The 23,491-nt window shown below is 39.2% G+C and overlaps 1 protein-coding gene and 1 non-coding gene across 2 annotated transcripts in view; both read right to left on the reverse strand.

The window, feature by feature from the left end:
* CCDC148 (coiled-coil domain containing 148) overlaps positions 1 to 23,491 on the reverse strand; it is a 265,897-nt gene that overhangs the window by 117,043 nt on the left and 125,363 nt on the right. The window contains exon 10 of the mRNA XM_061184011.1: positions 22,606 to 22,812. Within this exon, the coding sequence (XP_061039994.1) occupies positions 22,606 to 22,812 (207 nt within the window). The remainder of the gene's footprint in view (positions 1 to 22,605; positions 22,813 to 23,491) is intronic.
* LOC133078786 (U12 minor spliceosomal RNA) lies at positions 21,708 to 21,860 on the reverse strand. Its single transcript, XR_009697935.1, has one exon. It is a non-coding gene; the product is annotated as a U12 minor spliceosomal RNA (small nuclear RNA).

Below are 23,491 nucleotides of genomic sequence, written 5' to 3' on the forward strand. Positions count from 1 at the left end.
TGGAGGTTGAGGTGAGTCACTGGAAAGGGAGCTGAGGCCTGGCAGCAGCTGAGGAGGGGATGAGCTGGTGGCACCTAAACAAGCTGGGGAAGAAAGGAGGCTGGCAGCTGGGAAGAACTGGGCACAGGGCATGCTCTGCCAGGCAGTACAGGCTGTCATTATATATTAGCATTCAGTACATTATCTCTAGCCTGGCCAACAGCAAAAGCCTCCAAATGGGTCTGCCAGCTTCTTCCCTTGCCCCTTTAATCTATTCTCAAAACAATAGTCAGAGGGATTCTGTTCAACTGTTTAAGTCAGATCATGTCATTCCTTGCTCACTCCAACCACACTATTCTAATTTCTGTTCTCAAATGCAATAGGCAGGACCTTTGCACTTGCTGTTCCTTTGCCTAAATTTACCTGTTACCTTTCCTCTAGATACATAGCTTGCTCTCTCATCTTGAAATAGGGAAGAACCTTTGTATTCTATTACAAGTTAATCACTAAAGGGATGTTGCCTATTAGCTTAAATTGTACATAATGGCCCATCTCTGGGAACCCTGCCTCCCAGCTAACAAGCATTAAGCTAAAATACCTTTGCTTAGCTCACACAAAACATCCTGACCAGACCCACCGGTGAACGACTGCAGGGAGGAAGAAATTAACACATCCCCTCCGGAGGCTGATGGGAATGAGGAAGTGTTTGACTTTACTCCCTCCCCTTTTAGTATAAAAGGAGCCTGAATTCTAACTCAGGCAAGATGGTTCTTTGGGACACTAGTGCACTATCTCCTTGGTCTGCTGGCTTTCTGAATAAAGTCACTATTCCTTGCTCCAACAAATCGTCTCTCGATCTATTGGTCCATCGTGCGGATTGGTAAAAACCTCTTGGACTCGGTAAAAATCTCTTTCAAGTTTTTACTCAATTGTTACCTTCTCCTTAAGGCTTCCAGAGATAGTCTATCTAAATTTTTAACTACTTCTCACCCTGCCTTTTTATCCTTTTCTTTCCTTAGTATTTTTCTCACTAGTACCTATCACTCTCTTGCACTATATATTTCACTTATTTATCTTGTTAGTCATCCTAACTTCCATTAGAATAAAAGCACCATAAGGGGTGGGATTTAGGGGTCTTTTTCATGTTTGACTCCCAAGTACTTAGAAAAATGTCAGTATATACTCAGTACTCACTAAATATTTATTGAATGAATGAATGAACATAAGAATGAATGAATGAAACCATCCATTCAATAATGAAAGCTAGAAACCTGGGTACCTTTGGCTCTTTCTTCTCCCTCACCCAGTTCTGTCTCTTTAACTTTCTAAATATCCCTCTACCCCTTCCTCTCCATCTCTAGCACTATCAGTCCAGTTCAGACCACTGTTATCTTTCACCCAGACTATGGCAATAGATGTCTAACTTCTCTCCTTTCCTCTAGCCCTGTCCCCATAAAATCCATCTTCCCCTGCGATCAGACTGATCTTCTTAAAATATGTCGGTTTACTACTAAAACCCTTCGATGGCTCTTCATCACACACATTGACTAAAACTGCGGCTCCTTGACATGGCATGCAAGGTCCTGCAAGGTCTAGCTCACACCTTCCCCTCTCGCCTCCCCTCATTACTCCCTGACCCACAATGTATGAAGAGGAAACATCAAACTGCTTTTGTGCCCTGACACGTTGTTTCTGATCTGTGGGAGACTGGCTCATACATCCCACGTCTGGAATGTTTTCCCGCTTCTCATTTGACCAAGCTGACAAATACCATCCTTTAGGATTTAATTCAAATCGTTGCCTCTCCCAGTGCTCAATACTGCTGCCTCTATGTACCCTCCTCTGTGCTCCCATAATTTTCACACACATCTCTCCTGTGGCACTTACCATACTCCATAATAACTATATGTCTCTTCTACTAGAATCTGAGATCCTTGAGGGCATCTTATTCATCTCTGTATGCCTAGTGCCTATCGCAGTGCCTGGCACGAGACAGGTGCTCAAAAAATCTTTGGTGATTGAGTAAAAGAATGAGTTATGCTATATATAAAGAAAAATAATTTTTATAATAATCACTAAATAAATTAGAAACATGCAACTTGTGTCACTTTCAAATACTCAGGCATTGAACATATGTCTTTTACAAATTCCATCTTTTGTCAAAAAAAATAGGCACAGAGCCCAGAAGAATCACATTTAACATGTCTCTTATGGTTCTTTCATGACCCGAAATTTGATTCTCTTTATTATAAATGCCTCAGGCACCAAGAGATCATTTTTCTCATTTTTTGTTCAACTTTATCCCTTCACTAGTCTGCCTCTCTCACCCACAATAAAGAACTTCCAGCAAGCCACCATAATCAAATGTAATATTCATTATAATGAGACAATATAGGAGAAATTCAATACACCTTATTTTAGACATTTATAAAATGGGGATTTTCTCAGGTAGTCTACAGTGAAAATACTCTAATGGGAATTCACTGGGTTAGAATCGGCCTGGTAACAAGTGTTAAGTGGTCATTGTATTCAGAGAACTAATGCTTCACTAGGTAGAAATGTACATAAATACCACATATATCAATAATTAATATATTTAATTTCTCTATTATCACCCAGAGAGTTCTGTGAAAATACATGGCACATCAAAAAGATGACCTCATCTGTCCATTTCTAACCTGTCAATCCTAAACCTGAAATTCTTTGATAAAAGATTTCCTGGGTTATCTGGAGCTAAGAGCAAGGAATCAGGACTAGAGTTTTTCTACCCAATTATCCTCTCATTCACTGCCTAAGCTTTCCCCAGTCAAACAAAGCCAAGGTGAAAGGGCAAACTACAAAAAGCAAATCTGCCCTCTGAGTTTCTAGTTGGAGTAAAGTATATATAGAAACCAGAATGAGCTCTGGTGTGATGAAAACTATGGGGATGGCCTCAAACAGACTTAGATGAGTTAACACCATGAATTTATTTTAAAATGCAAACTTTCTTAAACCATGAGGAACATCAAAGCCATATGTGAACAATTTGAAATACAAGTAGATTATCAGAGAACATAAATGAGTACACAAGATTCTTCCTAAAGCACTTTTTAAAAAAAGAAATAAATTTCATACAAATACAACTTATTCAATGGTATATGAAGACAATACTGGTGTTTACTGAGTATCTATTATGGATTATAACTGGTGTTAGGCATTATGATACAAAGATGAATAAACACAGACACTTCTCTTCATATGTTTAGAGTCTGGCAATAGACATATAAACAAACACTTACCTCAGATGTAATAAATGTAATATGGGAGGTAAGCACCGCGAGAACAATGTGGGGAGGGGCAAAAGAGCACATTTACCTATTGCGTTACATGTAAAAATCAGATCTCTAGAGAAAGTCACACTGTGAATATAATGTTATATATAACGTAAAAGGAGCCAATACACCTTATACCTCTCTACAGACCAGGTTATGCCATATGAAAGTGCTGATATTTAGCCATTTCTGATACACAGAAACAGTAATTTGACATGTTTTAACCTATGAGTTTCAAAGAAAAGTTTCACTTATTTATTCCACATATATTTGGTCATCATGCAGCAAGTGCAGGTAGAAGAGGAACGGAGAGGAGGGAGAGTAGCCGCACCAACGGGGACTAAGGGAAGCTAAGGACTATGGCTACCATTTAACCAAATTGTTTTGGCCCTGAAATTTCCCCTAAAGAGTGCCATAGACTCAGCCCTCCAAGAGAGCTGTGCAGCTCAAAGGTCCTTGTTTGTTCTTACAGAAAACAGGCCATAGAGACCCTCTGTAAGAATGCCTGAAGCAGAGGTAGAGTCTTAGGGAGGCAGGGACCCCCAAATCCCATGCTGCTAACTCACAGCCATAGTCTGCTAATTGTCCCTCTTATTTATTCTCCACTTCTTTCATAGTAATGACCTCTTCATTTTGGCTGGATATCAACCACCTAAAATAGACTACACTGTTCAGCATGCTGCCAGGTATGGCAGGTATGAGAAAGTGCTAGTTCATGGGAGGCTAAGTGGACCAGACTGTGCAATTTCTGGAAAATAAACTTGAAGGGCAGTCATGAAGCATTCTCATTCCCTTCTTCCGGCTGACTGGGGAAGTCCCTCCTTCCCCAGTTCCTATAGTTTTGTCTTTGCAAGAAGACCCTACGAATGAAATCATATAGTATGTAGCCTTTTGTGTCTGGCATTTTTCACTTAGGATAATACCTTTGAGATTTGTCCGTGTTGTTGTACGTGCCAGTAGTTTGTTACTTTTTTTGCTAAGTAATAATCCATTGTATGGAAGTATCATAGTTTGCTCATTCTTTCCCCGGTTGAGGGCATTTGGGTTTCTTCCAGTTTTAGCAATTACAAATAAAGTTGCTATACATGTTCACTTACAGGTTTTTGTGTGAACATAAGTTTTCATTTTAATGAGTAAACATCTAGAATTGGATTGTTGCTTCATGTGGTATGTGTATGTTTATTAATATAAGAAATTGCAGTTCTTGATGGGAGGAACCAAGATGGTGGAGTAGAAGGACGTGCTCTCACTCCCTCTTGTGAGAACACCAGAATCACAACTAGCTGCTGGACAATCATCGACAGGAAGACACTGGAACTCACCAAAGAAGATACCCCACATCCAAAGACAAAGGAGAAGCCACAATGAGACGGTAGGAGGGGCGCAATCACAATAAAATCAAATCCCATAACTGGTGGGTGGGTGACTCACAGACTGGCGAACACTTATACCACAGAAGTCCACCTAATGGAGTGAAGGTTCTGAGCCCCACATCAGGCTTCCCAACCTGGGGGTCCAGCAACGGGAGGAGGAATTCCTAGAGAATCAGACTTTGAAGCCTAGTGGGAATTGACTGCAAGACTTTGACAGGACTGTGGGAAAAAGAGACTCCACTCTTGGAAGGGACACACAAAGTAATGTGCGCATCGGGACCCAGGGGAAGGAGCAGTGACCCCAGGGGACACTGAACCAGACTTACCTGCCGGTGCTGGAGGATCTCCTGCAGAGGCGGGGGGGGGGGGCTGTGGCTCACCATGGGGACAAGGACACTGGCAGCAGAAGTTCTGGGAAGTACTCCGTGGTGTGAGCCCTCCCAGAGTCTGTCATTAGCCCCACCAAAGAGCCCAGGTAGGCTCCAGTGTTGGGTTGCTTCAGGCCAAACAACCAAGAGCCTCACCCATCAACAGTCAAGTGGATTAAAGTTTTACTGAGCTCTGCCCACCAGAGCAACAGTCAGCTCTACCCACCACCAGTTCCTCCCATCAAGCCTCTTAGATAGCCTCATCCACCAGAGGGCAGACAGCAGAAGCAGGAAGAACTACAGTCCTGCAGCCTGTGGAACAAAAACCACATTCACAGAAAGATAGACAAGATGAAAAGGCAGAGGGCTATGTACCAGATGAAGGAACAAGATAAAACCCCCAAAAACAACTAAATGAAGGGGAGATAGGCAACCTTCCAGAAAAAGAATTCAGAATAATGATAGTGAAGATGATCCAGGACCTCGAAAAAGAATGGAGGCAAAGATCAAGAAGATGCAAGAAATGTTTAACAAAGACCTAGAAGAATTAAAGAACAAACAAACAAGAGATGAACAATACAATAACTGAAATGAAAACTACACTAGAAGGAATCAATAGCAGAATAACTGAGGGAGAAGAACGAATAAGTGACCTGGAAGACAGAATGGTGGAATTCACTGCTGTGGAACAGAATAAAGAAAAAAGAATGAAAAGAAATGAAGACAGCCTAAGAGACCTCTGGGACAACATTAAACGCAACAACATTCTCATTATAGGGGTCCCAGAAGGAGAAGAGAGAGAGAAAGGACCCGAGAAAATATTTGTAGAGATTATAGTCGAAAACTTCCCTAACATGGGAAAGGAAATAGCCACCCAAGTCCAGGAAGCACAGCGAGTCCCATACAGGATAAACCCAAGGAGAAACATGCCAAGACACATAGCAATCAAATTGGAAAAATTAAAGACAAAGAAAAATTATTGAAAGCAGCAAGGGAAAAATGAAAAATAACATACAAGGGAACTCCCATAAGGTTAACAGCTGATTTCTCAGCAGAAACTCTACAGGCCAGAAGGGGTGGCATGATATACTTAAAGTGATGAAAGGGAAGAACCTACAACCAAGATTACTCTACCCAGCAAGGATCTCATTCAGATTCGATGGAGACATCAAAAGCTTTACAGACAAGCAAAAGCTAAGAGAATTTGGCACCACCAAACCAGCTCTACAACAAATGCTAAAGGAACTTCTCTAAGTGAGAAACACAAGAGGAGAAAAGGACCTAGAAAAACAAACCCAAAACAATTAAGAAAATGGTAATAGGAACATACATATCGATAATTACCTTTAACGTGGATGGATTAAATGCTCCAACCAAAAGACACAGGCTTGCTGAATGGATACAAAAACAAGACCCATATATATGCTGTCTACAAGAGACCCACTTCAGACCTAGGGACACATACAGACTGAAAGTGAGGGGATGGAAAAAGATATTCCATGCAAATGGAAATCAAAAGAAAGCTGGAGTAGCTATACCCATATCAGATAAAATAGACTTTAAAATAAAGAATGTTGCAAGAGACAAGGAAGGAAACTACACAATGATCAAGGGATCAATCCAAGAAGAAGATGTAACAATTATAAACATATACGCACCCAACATAGGAGCACCTCAATACATAAGGCATATGCTAACAGCTATAAAAGACGAAATCGACAGTAACACAATAATAGTGGGGGACTTTAACACCTCACTTACACCAATGGACAGATCATCCAAACAGAACATTAATAAGGAAACACAAGCTTTAAATGACACAATAGACCAGATAGATTTAATTGATATTTATAGGACATTCCATCCAAAAACAGCAGATTACACTTTCTTCTCAAGTGCACACGGAACATTCTCCAGGATAGATCACATCTTGGGCCACAAATCAAGCCTCAGTAAATTTAAGAAAATTGAAATCATATCAAGCATCTTTTCTGACCACAACGTTATGAGATTAGAAATGAATTACAGGGAAAAAAACGTAAAAAACACAAACACATGGAGACTAAACAATACGTTACTGAATAACCAAGAGGTCACTGAAGAAATCAAAGAGGAAATCAAAAAAGACCTACAGACAAATGACAATGAAAACACGATGATCCAAAACCTATGGGATGCAGCAAAAGCAGTTCTAGGAGGGAATTTTATAGCTATACAAGCCTACCTCAAGGAACAAGAAAAATCTCAAGTAAACAATCTAACCTTACACCTAAAGGAACTAGAGATGAAGAGCAAACAAAACCCAAAGTTAGCAGAAGGAAAGAAATCATAAAGATCAGAGCAGAAATAAATGAAATAGAAACAAGGAAAACAATAGCAAAGATCAATAAAACTAAAAGCTGGTTCTTTGAGAAGATAAACAAAATTGATAAACCATTAACCAGACTTATCAAGAAAAATAGGGAGAGGACTCAAATCAATAAAATTAGAAACGAAAAAGGAGAAGTTAAAACAGACACTGGAGAAATACAAAGCATCCTAAGAGACTAATACAAGCAATGCTATGCCAATAAAATGGACAACCTGGAAGAAATGGACAAATTCTTAGAAAGGTATAACCTTCCAAGACTGAACCAGGAAGAAACAGAAAATACGAACAGACCAATCACAATTAATGAAATTGAAACTGTGATTAAAAATCTTCCAACAAACAAAAGTTCAGGACCAGATAGGTTCACAGGTGAATTCTATCAAACATTTAGAGAAGAGCTAACACCCATCCTTCTCAAACTTTTCCAAAAAATTGCAGAGGAAGGAACACTCCCAAACTCATTCTATGAGGCCACCATCACCCTGATACCAAAACCAGACAAAGATACTACAAAAAAAGAAAATTACACACCAATATCACTGATGAATATAAATGCAAAAATCCTCAACAAAATACTAGCAAACAGAATCCAACAACACATTAAAAGGATCATACACCATGACCAAGTGGGATTTATCCCACAGATTCAAGGATTCTTCAATATTTGCAAATCAATCAACGTGATACACCATATTAACAAATTGAAGAAGAAAAACCATATGATCAACTCAATAGATGCAGAAAAAGCCTTTGACAAAATTCAACACCCATTTATGATAAAAACTCTCCAGAAAGTGGGCATAGAGGGAACCTACCTCAACATAATAAAGGCCATGTACGACAAACCCACAGCAAACATCATTCTCAATGGTGAAAAACTGAAAGCATTTCCTCTAAGATCAGGAACGAGACAAGGATGTCCACTCTCACCACTATTATTCAACATAGTTTTGGAAGTCCTAGCCACAGCAATCAGAGAGGAAAAAGAAATAAAAGGAATACAAATTGGAAAAGAAGAAGTAAAACTGCCACTGTTTGCTGATGACATGATACTATACATAGAGAATCCTAAAAATGCCACCAGAAAACTACTAGAGCTAATCAATGAATTTGGTAAAGTTGTAGGATACAAAATTAATGCACAGAAATCTCTTGCATTCCTATACACTAATGATGAAAAATCTGAAAGAGATATTATGGAAACACTCCCATTTACCACTGCAACAAAAAGAATAAAATACTTAGGAATAAACCTACCTAGGGAGACAAAAGACCTGTATGCAGAAAACTATAAGACACTGATGAAAGAAATTAAAGATGATACCAACAGATGGAGAGATATACCATGTTCGTGGATTGGAAGAATCAATACTGTGAAAATGACTATACTACCCAAAGCAATCTACAGATTCAATGCAATCCTTATCAAATTACCAGTGGCATTTTTTACGGAACTAGAATAAATCATCTTAAAATTTGTATGGAGACACAAAAGACCCCGAATAGCCAAAGCAGTCTTGAGGGAAAAAAACTGGAGCTGGAGGAATCAGACTCCCTGACTTCAGACTATACTACAAAGCTTCAGTAATCAAGACAATATGGTACTGGCACAAAAACAGAAATATAGATCAATGGAACAAGATAGAAAGCCCAGAGATAAACCCACGCACCTATGGTCAACTAATCTATGACAAAGGAGGCAAAGATATACAATGGAGAAAAGACAGTCTCTTCAATAAGTGGTGCTGGGAAAACTGGACAGCTACATGTAAAAGAATGAAATTAGAACACTCCCTAACACCACAGACAAAAATTAACTCAAAATGGATTCGAGACCTAAATGTAAGACTGGACACTATAAAACTCTTAGAGGAAAACATAGGAAGAACACTCTTTGACATAAATCACAGCAAGATCTTTTTTGATCCACCTCCTAGAGTAATGGAAATAAAAACAAAAATAAACAAATGGGACCTAATGAAACTTAAAAGCTTTTGCACAGCAATGGAAACCATAAACAAGACGAAAAGACAACCCTCAGAATGGGAGAAAATATTTGCAAACGAATCAACGGACAAAGGATTAATCTCCAAAATATATAAACAGCTCATGCAGCTCAATATTAAAGAAACAAACAACCCAATCTAAAAATGGGCAGAAGACCTAAATAGACATTTCTCCAAAGAAGACATACAGATGGCCAAGAAGCACATGAAAAGCTGCTCAACATCACTAATTATTAGAGAAATGCAAATCAAAACTACAATGAGGTATCACCTCACACCAGTCAAAATGGCCATCATCAGAAAATCTACAAACAACAAATGCTGGAGAGGGTGTGGAGAAAAGTGAACCCTCTTGCACTGTTGGTGGGAATGTAAATTGATCCAGCCACTATGGAGAACAGTATGGAGGTTCCTTAAAAAACTAAAAATAGAATTACCATATGATCCAGCAATCCCACTACTGGGCATATACCCAGAGAAAACCATAATTCAAAAAGACACATGCACCCCAATGTTCATTGCAGCACTATTTACAATAGCCAGGTCATGGAAGCAACCTAAATGCCCATCGACAGATGAATGGATAAAGAAGATGTGGTACATACATACAATGGGATATTACTCAGCCATAAAAAGTAACTAAATTGAGTCATTTGTTGAGATGTGGATGGATCTAGAGACTCTCATACAGAGTGAAGTAAGTCAGAAAGAGAAAAACAAATATTGTATATTAATGCATGTATGTGGAATCTAGAAAAATGGTACAGATGAACTGGTTTGCAGGGCAGAAGTTGAGACAGAGATGTACAGAACAAACGTATGGACACCAAGGGGGGAAAACCGCGGTGGGGTGGGGATGGTGGTGTGCTGAACTGGGCGATTGGGATTGACATGTATACACTGATGTGTATAAAATTGATGACTAATAAGAACCTGCTGTATAAACAAACAAACAAACAAAAAACAACTAATACTAAAATTTCTTTGGGTTATTTGTATTGAAATATGTTAATATAAATGTTTCAGACATTACATGAAATTTCTAAAAATCTTATATGTTCTGGTATAATGTTATAAGTCATAATTCTAGTTATTACTTTAAAATGTATATCTCAGAAATAACTAAATTTCCTTGTCAATTGCATTATTATGAACTTTCATCAAATCTTTAACCATGGTCATTTTAAGTCTTTTGTCATTTACAGACAGTTCTGGGTGTACTCTGATGCTTTTGCAAAAATGTTCCTATAAAAGGGTTTCATCTTCAAGGAATCATGGAAAAGACTCTGACAAGTACAGGTTTCTGGTAACTGACTATACTGCTGAACTGAGTGAATAAGCATTTTCAGAACTCTAATGGAAAGCTGATGAATTCATAAAAGTGCTAACAAAAGATCAAGATAAAAAAAATTAATTACATGGGACTGAGTGAAGTGATGAGGATGATTATAATTTTTATGACTTTCTGTTTGAATAAAAAAAAAAAAGAAAGAACAACAACAACAAAAAAAGAGTAGGAAATCTTGCCTCTCTGTAATATATATCATGAAAGGTCTGGATCAATACTTATAAAAAATTCTGTATTTAGAAACCTATTCAAAATAGGTCTTCTTGGGCTTCTTAGAAGTGTCAATAAACTCATTTGATGCACTTCCAAAAAAAAGAAATTGCAATAATGTTTTGCAAAGTGACTATAAGTTTGCAGTCCCACCAGGAATGTATGAGAATTCAAGTTGTTCCACATTTTTGGCAATATTTGGTATGGTCAGATTCTTTATTTTAGAGTGTCTAATAGGTATATACTTATATCCCATGATGGTTTTAATTTGCTTTTCTCTAATGACTAATAATATTGAGCATATTTTCATGTCTTATTTGCCATATAACTTGTTTTGTGATTGTTCAAATATTTTACTCCTTTTTAATTGAGTTGTTTGTTTACTTATCATTAAGTAAACAAAACACTTTGTAAATCCTGATAATTCTTTATAAATTCAAATACAAGTCCTTCATCAGATATGTGATTTGCAAATATCTTCTCCTACTGGGAGGCCTGCCTTTTTATTGTCTTCACAGTATCTTTCTATGAGCAGGAATTCTTAATTTTGAGAAAGTCCAAATGGTCATTTTTTTTTCTTTTAGGGGTAGTGTTTTTGGTGTCGGGTTTAAGAAATCTTTGCCCAACCCAAGGTCGTAAATATTTTCTCCTATGTTGTCTTTCCCTGTGTTTTGTAGTTTTCAGTTTTACACTTAGGTCAGTGATCCATTTTGAGTTAATTTTTGTATAGGTCACAAGGTATGTATAAAGATTCATTTATTTTTGCATCTGAATATTCAATGGTTCCCACACCATTTGTACATAAAACTACCTTTTCTCCACAAAATTGACTTTGCATCTTTGTTTAAAATCAATTGACCAGGGCTTCCCTGGTGGCACAGTGGTTGAGAATCTGCCTGCCAATGCAGGGGACACGGGTTCGAGCCCTGGTCTGGGAAGATCCCACATGCCGCGGAGCAACTGGGCCCGTGAGCCACAATTACTGAGCCTGCGCGTCTGGAGCCTGTGCTCTGCAACAAGAGAGGCCGCGATAGTGAAAGGTCCGCGCACCGCGATGAAGAGTGGCCCCCGCTTGCCACAACTAGAAAAAGCCCTCGCACAGAAACGAAGACCCAACACAGCCATAAATAAATAAATAAATAAATAAATAAATAGAAAAAGGTGCCAAATGTCCCTTCACAGAAAAAGAAAAAAAAAAAAAAATCAATTGACCATGGATGTGTGGGCCTATTTCTGTATTCTCTATTCTGTTAATTGAGGCACACATTTTTTTTTAGTAGATATGTATTCATTTTTAATAAAAATTTTTTAAAATACTGGCTTTCCAACTCCAAGTTGTGGCTTCCTCTCTTAAATTACCCAGTCCTTGAAATTATGATTTCCTGAAGTTATACTGAACAAAGTCACTGTAAAATACAAATATCCCATACAATATATGTCACATGAAGTATCCTCATTTGCAAGACATCTTGTGAATTGTTATGACTTGCCACTGAAATATAAGGCTCTTGTTGCAAAGAACATTAAAAAGTACAGTCTCTTTTAGACTTTATAAATAGACCCCAATGCTGACAAATATGTTTTTTAAAACTAAGACATTTTAAGAGTAGGGCTACTTTGAATATATTACTTGGAACAAATACATAGATTCAAGTCCCTAAGCCCTGTGCAATTTCAATTAGCTACCTGCCAAGAGCCACAGATAGCATAATATAGCTGTATAGAGAAAATGCCATCTGCCTCTGTGAGCAAAAATCACTCTAGTATCAATGCCTATGATTCCTCAAAGCTCTCTTGATTCCGCTGATACTATATCTAAGGTTAACCACAGAGAACTTCCCTGTGAATGTCTCTAACTGCAAAGACTACAGGGCCCCTGGGCCCATCCAGCACTGCATGAGATTCATCGATAACACTGATTGTGCGGATGGTGCATGGCACAGTTAACCACACCAAGATATTCATGAACAAATGCTCTAAATTGGCAGAAACCACTGAATCCTTGCCAGTTCCTGTGGTAAACTAAATATCCAAGTTTTTCTAATTGCATTTTTTTTCTTTTTTGATCCAGGAAGCATATAACGTGAGGATCATTAATTCCCAAGAAGAAACTTGCATTATCTCTCATCTCAAACACCCCTGAGATGATGCCAGAAATATAAATGGAAGTAAATAACACTATGGACATTGAAAGATTGTTATAATGTGGTAAAAGCAACCTTTCCCCCTGCATCTAGTCCTTCAGGCCATGTGACTGATGGGTAAGTTTTTTGTGGTTACCTCTCCCTTTGAGGTGATCCTATATAGGGTCCCGTGTGCCTAGAGCATCAATTCCAGCTTGACCAGGTAAGTGATGGGCCATTATTGCTTCCAACTCCTGCTCATCTTAACCTGCAGTCAGCACACAGGCAAGTTAGAATAGCACAGCAAGACGCAGACATCATCTGTGTCAATTTATTAGTTGTGCAAAAGAGAATCCAGCCTAGTTAGTTTAAGAAGGAAAGAATTAAAGGCTTTAGAAAGTTCACAGTCTTTGGAAGGGTCTGAGAAGCAAGCTCTAGACTAAGCTTCCAGGAATAACATCTAGAACGACACATCACAGAGCTTGTCTGGCAAAGGTCATACTGGCTCTAGCACAATCAGGAAGTTGCTGCCATCACCACTGACCCCAGAACATGCTGTATTTGCTTGGGATCACACCAGCAAGATGGCTCTCCATGACATATCTGTCTCTTCATATAACTGTGTTTCTCTTTACCTTTCATTTCAGTAGTTTCATTACTATGTGCTTCGGAATACTTTTCTTTGTATTTATCCATCTTAGGAGTTTGCTGAGTTTCTTGAAAATATAGATTAATGTCATTCATCAAATTTGGTAAGACTTGTATGTTATTTCTTCAATACTGTCTCTATCTCATTCTCTCTCTCTGCTTTCTGGGACTTCCATTACCTGTATATTAAACCTTTTTACTATGTTCCATATCTCTCTTATGTTCTCTATTCTGCTTTTCATTTTATTATTTTTCTCTTTATGTACTTCATTTTGAAGATCTTCTATTGATCTACAAGTTCATTAATTCTGCCTTCTCATAATGTCTAGTCTGCTCTTAAGGCTCATCCAATGAGTTCTTAAATTCAGGTATATTTTACATTTCTAGAATGTCCATTTGATTCATTTTTATATATTCTAATTCTCTACTGAAATATTCCATATTTTCATCCATTTTTTCATCTTTTCTTCCATTTTCTTTAACACATTAGTCATAATTATTTTGTAGTTCTTACCTTTCAACTGCAATACCTAGCTCATTTCTGAGACTGTTTTATTCCTTTATAATCAGTCACTTTTTCCTGTTTCTTTGAATGTTTGGTCATTTTTATCTGGGGCTGAACATTGTGAAGGATATATCCTAGAGGCTCTAAGTTATATTATTTTTCTCTAAACAGTGTTGAGTCTTTAGTCTGGAAGGTAGTTAAATTGCCACAAAATCTCCTGGATTGCGTTGATGATTTATTTTTACTTTTTTTATGGTAGGTCTGTTTCAGTTTTGTCCGTAATCCTCGAGTGTAGCCCATACCCTTAAGGCATGACCTTCCTGGAGTTTCAGCTGAACATCTAGAGTGTTCACCAGGATTTCTCCACATGAGCTGGGCTAGGACTCAAATATCTACACCTCCCCAAAACTGTGTGACCTCTGAAATTTCTATTCAGTTCTCAGCCTTCCAGTAGTTTTTCTCTCTTGGCCTTTTGGCATCTCATTCTCTGCATTCAGAGCTTATAATTTGGCAAAGGACCCATGAGATATTTTTGTAGGCATTTTGGAGGCTCTTTATCTTCTGTACCTTCATCTCTGGTACCCTATCCTCCAAATCTCAGGTGCCTTTGTAACCCAAACTCCAATATCTGCTTCCTTCACCTATCAAGATTATAATTTTCTGCTTGGGTTATTTCTCTCTCCACCTTATATTAAAACATGATGTCAGGGGAATTTCCTGGCAGTCCAGTGGTTAGGACTCCACGCTTTCACTGCCGAGGGCCCAGGTTCAATCCCTGATTGGGGAACTAAGATCCTGAAAGCTGTGTAGCATGGGCAAAAAAAAGAAAAAAGAAAAAACACAGGATGTCAGGAAGAAATCCAGAGCAAATATAGGGCTCACCTTCAAAGTTTTATTTCAAGGATCTTATCCAGGCACTGGCTGTCCAATGCCTGCAAACATTTTTTAAAATAATATTTTGTTCATGTTTTACAGTTGTTTATGGTGGTATCGGTTATTCATTATCACTGGAATTGGAACTCAAAAACTATATTTTAAATTAAAGTACCATACACCATCCGATTTGTAAAACCTAAGTCTAGGTCTGTTCTCCAGCAGCAAAGGAGGCTGAAATCTGTGGAGAAGGGAGATTATGGGAGGAGTTGATGCCATGAGAAATGATCAAAGTGTGGAAAGGGTGTTCAAATGCTATTTATTCAAAAAGGTATCTTCTACCCCATCATTATCTGACTTCCCTAACTACTATGGCTTCTTGGTTAGGTCATTCATTAGCTAGAGATGGGGGGAAAGGGCACAAAAACAAGATGAGGTCGAGAAGAAAACTAAGTGCCTGGTAATATGATTCATGCCCAAAATATACCTCAGTTTTATAGATTATCAGGTTTTCTTTTTAAAGCCACATGTGACTCTGCAGCATATTCAGTGTTGACAATTAAGACTTGTACTTCATTTCTTAATGACTTTGCATATCCACATACTTGTTTCTACAGCAAGATTCCCTCATAAATAAGGTAGAAAGAAGGTAGTGAAAATAGTACTATCTCAAGGGGTTATTAAGAAGAAGAGAAAGAAATGCCTAAGCCTTATTACATACTTCAACAAAAGTTACTCAGCACCAAGTGTGTTCCAATCACTGAAAAATCTGATGTGGGGGAGGTGCTGGAGGGGTAGAGGAGTTGGAGGGGGTGTATGTTATACCAAGATGAATAAGATGGGGTTCCTGCTTGCAGTTGTATAGGGGACATAGATTTTTCAGTGTGAGAGGTCCACTAGGATCAGGAAGGAAGAGCATTGACTGGATTAGGTAATATGGAGGTCACTGGTCACTTTGGAGAGAGGAGAGGATTTTGGTGGAGTGGAGAGATCACAAGCCCTGGAGTAAAATATAATCTAGATTATTCTTTCAAAAGGTTGATTTCAAATGAAAGGGTAGAGAATAAGGACTGCCCAGGACCTAGAGGATGACTGAGAGGAATACCCCACAGAGTAAAAATAAAGAAAAAATAAGGAAAGGGGATAATCAGTAGAACCCAATTTCTAAAGTGGTTAGATGGGTCAGAGTCCCAAACATCAGAGGGAAGGACTGGATGTGATTGTGTAGAAGACATCACATCCTGCATCGGGAGGAAAGCAGGGGACTAGCAGGAGACAGACACAGGGTGGGCGAGGCAGGAATTAAGGGTTGATTTCATACCTCCATGACTTCATTTTATTGATAAAGTAGGAAGTGAGTTGTCTCCTGGGAGTCTGGTGGGGAGGATGTATGGTGTTAGGTAAGAGTCTTGTAAGGACCGGTGATCCTTTGAAACAGTGATAAGGGGAATAGGAAGAACTGGTGAACAAAGGACAAGACTAAGGATTCCCATGTGGACATTTCATTGAGAGTCCGGATAAGATGACTTTTCCTTAGTAGTACTTGGCCACCCAGTATGGACACAGAGAAAGTCAACTGTGAGACAGATCTGGCAATGAGGCTCCCCAGCCATTCCGTAGACAGACGAGGATGTTAAGGAATCAAGTGCACAGCTAACAGAGTGGTCTAGGCTAGTGCCAGGACGGTCTGGGGCTGGTAGTCTAGGAAAATTTAGGGTTTAGAGCAGGTTTTGTGGGAGCAGCAGAATAAGAGCTCTACTTTCCCACTTTCATCTCAGCCCTCTTGTGAGAGGCCTAAAAGCCTCTACTTGCTTCAGCAGCAGTTACTGATGGAAAACCAAAATAAAACAGAGACAGAACTCATTATTTCAAAATTCCTTTAACTCTTTTCTTAAAGACACAAATCGTCTAAATCATCCCCCACAAGCCCTTTTAAATTCCAAGACTAAGAACAAAATTATGGTTAAATGTTTAACTAATGTTTATTATAGCTAGCATGTTCATTTTAGAACAAATTTATGATACAATGAAGTAATATTTTTCACATTCTGTGAGTCTATTTTATAGCACATTGGGGCCCACAGTATAATAAATGTCTTCTATTATTTTGTAAGATTCTTGTATGCAAAGCTGTGTAGGGCAGTGATAATACGGAATTTCAAATCAAATGAGCTGGCGTGAACCTTAAGGCAGGTCACTTTATCTTTCAGGACTTCACCTTTCAGACTTGTAAAATGAAGACTAGGGATAAATCTCCAAGTTTCTTTCCAGGTTAAAAAAAATGAGCATAATTTAATATTTTTAATTACTACCGAATTGATAGAGTTACCCCTTTTCTTTTATGATATATTTTTGGTCCGGGCTATAATTTACTGAGTCTCAGTCCTTGATCAGGAACACAAACTCCAACGATAACACTGTCTCTATGGAAAATAGAATCCATTTTACCACAATTTACTTTATGTTCCAATTTCTCCACTCTCTGCCTACATTTACTCTTTGGAGGCTGCAACTCCAAAAGTTCAGAGACAGTTGTTCACCATATTGTGACCATGTGTCTCTGAGGAGACTCCATATTATGTTGCCTCCACTGACCCCAGCCCCTGATTTCATGGGTGAGTGCTCTACAGCACCCCTTGCACATCGTAACTTGGATTTGTCATTGAGGGTAATATCAGAAAATGCCTATAAAGCATCTATTCGAATGTCTGAGATGTTGGGGGCTCTCCACAGAATATGCCTGATACGTTGAGCAGCATGATGTATGGGAAATAATCAAAACACTGCCTTATTTCTGTCCCCCATTCAGATGTTTCTCCTGTCACTAGATGAAAACTAAGCAGAACCCATGGCTCACTCTTGGGTTACAGAGGGTCCCACAGTCACTTTAAGTCACAAAATACAGTCTTGATTCAAAATTAAATTGTCTAGTTCTAAGAGATTAAGCAACTCTTCCCTCTTTATTCAGAAGGTAACATTTCCTTTCATTCCCTACATGCTTAGACCATCAGAGTCCAGGAGTGGGAGGGAAAAGGGGAGGAGAGGTAAAGGGGAGAAGCAGAGTTCTCAGTGGACTGGTGACTGACGCTATCCCCAGTAAACCCGGCAGGTGCTTAATGCTGACTCTTGCCCTCCTATCAGTTTTCTTGTCTGGACTGTTCCTGGAAAATTCCCCGTACACATTTTCCTTTAGCTAATTCTCTTCCACCTTCAGGTTCCCATTTATTGTTATTCCACCTCACTGTTTTGGGTGGTGCCCAAACCTCTGGCAGGAGCTTTGTTGGGCAGAAAAATCTCAGACCTTTGAAAATGACCCCATGCCACTAGCCAATGATTTCTTAAATAGAGCACATAAAAGATTGATAAATAGTATTTCATTAGGACCTTCCAGAAAGCAGGAAAATGTTGCTCCGACTTTAACCACAAGGAAAAGCTGAATAGCCTACAACATCAAAACTTTTCTTGAACCCATCGGAGAAGAGGTCATGGGGCAATAAACTAGCCTGAGATTTAAAGACAGGTAGATGTCTTCAGGAAGAGAGGCAATGTGAGAACTGGCTTACTTGAAGCAGAACCCCTGGGAAAGACAAGGCCATTCTAGAAGGGATAAGAAGATTGCAGGTAAAACTCTGTGATGATCCCATAGTTACACTTTAACAATTTGCTGCTGTGGCAGAGTGTTAGCTTCTGTATAGAACCCATGGAAGCTACAGACATAAGGGGAATTTACACCCCTTCACAGGCTTTTCTCTACAAACCTCACAGAATGCTCCTAAGAAAGATGGAGGTCAGGGTAGGCAAGCAGAGGAAGTCCCCTATGGGTGTGCAAATCAGCGAGAGAGAAACAAAACCCTACTGAACAAAAGGCGCTGTGGGTGGGGAGGGATGCAGAGCAGCAAACCCATCAGGGCACAAGTGTAGACCCTTTACAGCTGGGGAAAGGGAACAAAGAAATCCTCCTCTCCTGGGGAAGAAGCAGCAAGCTCTCTCCCTCACAGGAACAAGCAAGACCTGAGGCGAGTTTGGAGTTCTTCTGCCCTGGGGAGGAGGGCACAGCTACTGAGTAGGTCCTGGCCCCAAGACCCAGGGACATAGGTCCTGCGTGAGACTGAGGCTGAACTAAGAAAGCAGAATGCCTCTTCCCCAGCCAGGCTAGCAAGTGGCTAGTAAGAACCTACTGCAGCGGAAGGTGCAAGAGGAGCAAGTTCCTCTCTTGGGCTCAGGTTCACAGGGAAAGCCTGAAGCCTGCTCCCACCATAAGCAAAGTACCACTAATTGCCAAAAACTGAAGACAACTGGTGAATGGATAAACTGTGATAAACCCATATCATGGAATACTACACAGCAATAAAAACGACCAAACTATTGACATACACAATAAAGCGGCTGGATTTCAAAGGCATTATGCTAAGCAAAAAAAGCCAGACTCAAAAGAGAGCATACTATAATGGTTACATTTATATGACATTCTAGAATAGGCAAACTATAGGGACAGAGATCAGTAGTTGCCAAAGGCTGAAGGTGGGTGAGGTGTTGACTACAAAGAGGCATGAAGGATGGCTGACAGTGATGGAACAGTTCTACATCCTGACTGTGGGGGAGGTTACGTGTCAGGCATTTGTCAAAACTCAGAACTGTACACTAAAAAGGGTGATTTGTACAGTATATAACTTATACCTCAAAGACATTTAAAATTTAAAAAAACAGAATTTCATTAAAATTAAGAAGGTTTGTTCATCAAAAAACAATGTTAAGAGTGTGAAGAGACAAGTTACAGATTGGGAGAAAAAAATAGAACCTGCATACAGAATATATAAAGAACATACAAATGAGTAAGAAAAAAAGGCAGACGATGGAATAGAAAAATGGGCAAAGGACCTAAGTGGCCATTTCACAAAAGAGAATATTCAAATGGCCAATATGCATAAGAAAAGCTGCTCAATATCTTTATTCTAAATGCAAATGAAAATCATGAGGTGCCACTACACATTCATCAGATTAGGTGAAATGAAAGACTGGCAACATCAATGTTGGTGAGGATGTGGAGCAACTGAAAGTGGCTGCAAATTTATATAACCACTTTGGAAAACTATTTGGCAGTATTTACTAAAGTGAAACACACATGAGCCTTATGATGCAGCGATTCCACTCCTAGGTACTTATCCAAGAGATATGAGGGCCTATGTCCACCATAAGACATGTTCAAGAATGTTCATAGCACCATTATCATAACAGCAAAAACCTGAAAGCAACTCAAATTCCCATCAATAGGAGAACATACAAATAAATTGTGGTACATGTATATATATATATACGTAGGAAGTACTACCCAGCTATAAAGAAGAACAAATAATTGCAACATGCAACAAGGACGAAACTCACAGATATGATGAGTAAAAGAAGTATAAAAGAGTATATACTGTATGATTCGATTCATATGAAATTCACCAATAAGCAAAACTAACCTATGGTGATGAATTCAGAATAGTGGTCACGGATGGGGCCAGTATATACTGAGAAAAGGCATGAGCGAGCCTTCTGAGTGGTTCTATACCTTGACCCTGATGGTATTTCTATGGGCAGCATATATTTGTAAAACTTTATTCAATAGCACACTTAGGTTCTGTGTGCTCTACTGCATGTATGTTTACCTCAAGGTAATACAATAAAAAGAAAATATCACCTACAGCATAGTTTAAGGACTAATGATAATGTGTGCAAAATGAGTATAAACAGACTAGGAGTATATAAGAACTTGTTGTGGCCCCTGACCACCCCCCACCTTTTTTTTTTTAGAGTCACTGAGTGTTCCTAATCAGTCACAGATGGAGAAGAAACACACATTAGCTCTGTAGCCCATGGTAGATAGGGCTTGATGCAGCTTCTATTACTTTTAGGTCCTAAGCTTATGCAATGTCAAAAGAAATACATTTTTGTTTAAAAAAATGCAGGGACTTTCCTGGTGGTGCCGTGGTTAAGACTCTGCACTCCCAATGCAGGGGGCCCGGGTTCAATCCCTGGTCAGGGAACTAGATCCCACATGCATGCCGCAACTAAGGAGCCCGCCTGCCACAACTAAGACCTGGCACAACCTAATAAATAAATATTAAAAAAAAAAAAAGAATGCAGAGCAGGCATTTTTCCTCTAATGTTTTAAAATGGAGACATTTGTTTCTATATGCTATTAACTGCTATAATATAACATCTACCAGCTTATTTTTTCTATCAAGAGAATATAATTTCTTGTTGCACCATCATCATCTTACCATGTCATTTATCAGTAAATTAAGATTTGGGCACTGTATGTATGCTGCACCTCAATACAACTGTGTGTGTGCGTGTGCCGCATGTATCTTTATTTCTCAACCACTAACAAGCAGTTGGCATTATACTGCAGTTACAGAACTACTAAGTTTCAGAGAGCTGGCTAAAGTTACCAACTCCAGGTTCAACAGTTTCATGGGTAATAATATTGTTGGCAATTTTGTGAGGTCTGACCAGTCTCCTGCTCGGGGAATTAGTTAGCTCCCGGGTCCTGTCTCAGCTTCTCCAGTTTGTATGGTTCAGACCATTCTACTCTTTAAGCATGAGGGGGATTGCCAAATCACAACTCCCAGGCATCCTGCAAAGTAAGCAGGTCACCTTAGGGGCAACCTTTACCCGCTCAAAAATTCACCTCACATTAGCAGTAAGGATTTGGCACCACCCCGCATCATTATTTTCCTTACTCATAAGTTTAAGGCATGATACAATTCATGTTTGGTGGCCCTTCCAACGCTCCTAGAGAGGCCATATCTACATGGGGCCTCCAGGACTCATGCACCCGGGACCAGACACAGCAGCCACTCTCGTTTTCAGTTCTGCCACTAACGTAATTCCTCTATATTTCCCTGCGAGCGTCAGACACCAGTGCTCAAGCCTCCAACTACAGGGGTTACCCACTCAACTCTCCAAGCCATGCTGGAGGCCCCTCGCTGGGTCTGAGCAGGAGGAAAACCCTGTCTGCTCCCCCTCTCACTCTGCTGAGTGCTCACACACAGCCCATCAAGCTCTCCTCAATGTATCTCTTCACAAATCCTCCCTCCTCTTCATAACTTGACCCTTTTTTTAAAAAACATCTTTAATGTGAATGAGAGGTCCATGAGTCTGAAGCAGCGTCAGACATTTACTTTATAATTACATTCTGCATTTTCATCCAGCACCTCACTCTGACGTACAGCATTTGTGGTTGGTATTGGACATCCTCAATCAAAACTTCAATACTCACCTCCTGTTATAGTAACTTCAGGTTGAACCGTATGAAATTGTTGACTGTTCACAATTTTTGATCTAAAAGAATTTCAATTTCATATGGTTTGAACTAACAATTGTATTCAAAATAGGCTTTTTAGAGAAACAGGACTTTAGGTTGGAATTGAACAAAAGGGAAAAGTGAATTCTTAAGTGAATACCCAGGCAAATACTGAAGCACCTTCTGCAAAGCGTCTCACCTTGGCTTGCAGATCAGCACACACTTCCTGTTGCTTTTTCCTGTCCTTAACCAACATGTTTTCCATTTCATGAGTTGCACAGGCCTCAGCCACTGTCAGCACAGCCTTCTGTATAAAGTCTCTCTTATTCTTACTCCAACTTGATATCAGGATCCTTCGCTGCTCCTTAGCAAAGCGATATTGGTCACAATATTTTTCATGTTCGACCTGAAAAGATAACAGGTAGTAAACGCTTATTATGAAACTGAGCCTACACTTTATGTCATTGTTACAAAAGTGAATAAAATGAATTATAACCAATGATTTTGAAAAATGAGGGACAAACATCTTAATAGTAAATACAACAACCAGGACCAAGTACCAGTCCCAGAGTTCTGAGCCCATGGCTAACTGGTGACTGAGGACCAGTCATTAAATGTTTTTAAGTTTTATACAGGATGGAGTCAGGCCAGACAGCCCTAAAACAATTTCTACCCCTATATAGCAATGAATCTATAAACAGAAAATATGATTTCCCCTACATATAATTTCAAAAATACTCCATCTTTAAATCAGCTTTGCTGTATTAACAATGACTCCAGGTGCTTCAGTTAGACATATGCTAATAAACATTAAAAATTGCCACAATAATTCTGAAAACTCAGTTTGCCCTTGATTACTGAAACAATCAGATGTTCGGACATCTAAACTGGAAGTATTTATAGCAATGACAGTAGCCCTTCCCATCCCACACTCCTGAGGGACATGATATTCTTACATAGGTACCAATAGTTCCTGCTGCCAGTGAATCCCAACCCTGGGAGATTTGAGTCTTGAGGGAAAGAACAGGACGGGAGATAGCCTGAGTAGTTCAAAAAATCTCTGTAGGTGATTCTGAAATACTCCT

The sequence above is a fragment of the Eubalaena glacialis genome, chromosome 1 (assembly GCF_028564815.1).
Source record: "Eubalaena glacialis isolate mEubGla1 chromosome 1, mEubGla1.1.hap2.+ XY, whole genome shotgun sequence".
NCBI classification, from domain to species: Eukaryota; Metazoa; Chordata; class Mammalia; order Artiodactyla; family Balaenidae; genus Eubalaena; species Eubalaena glacialis.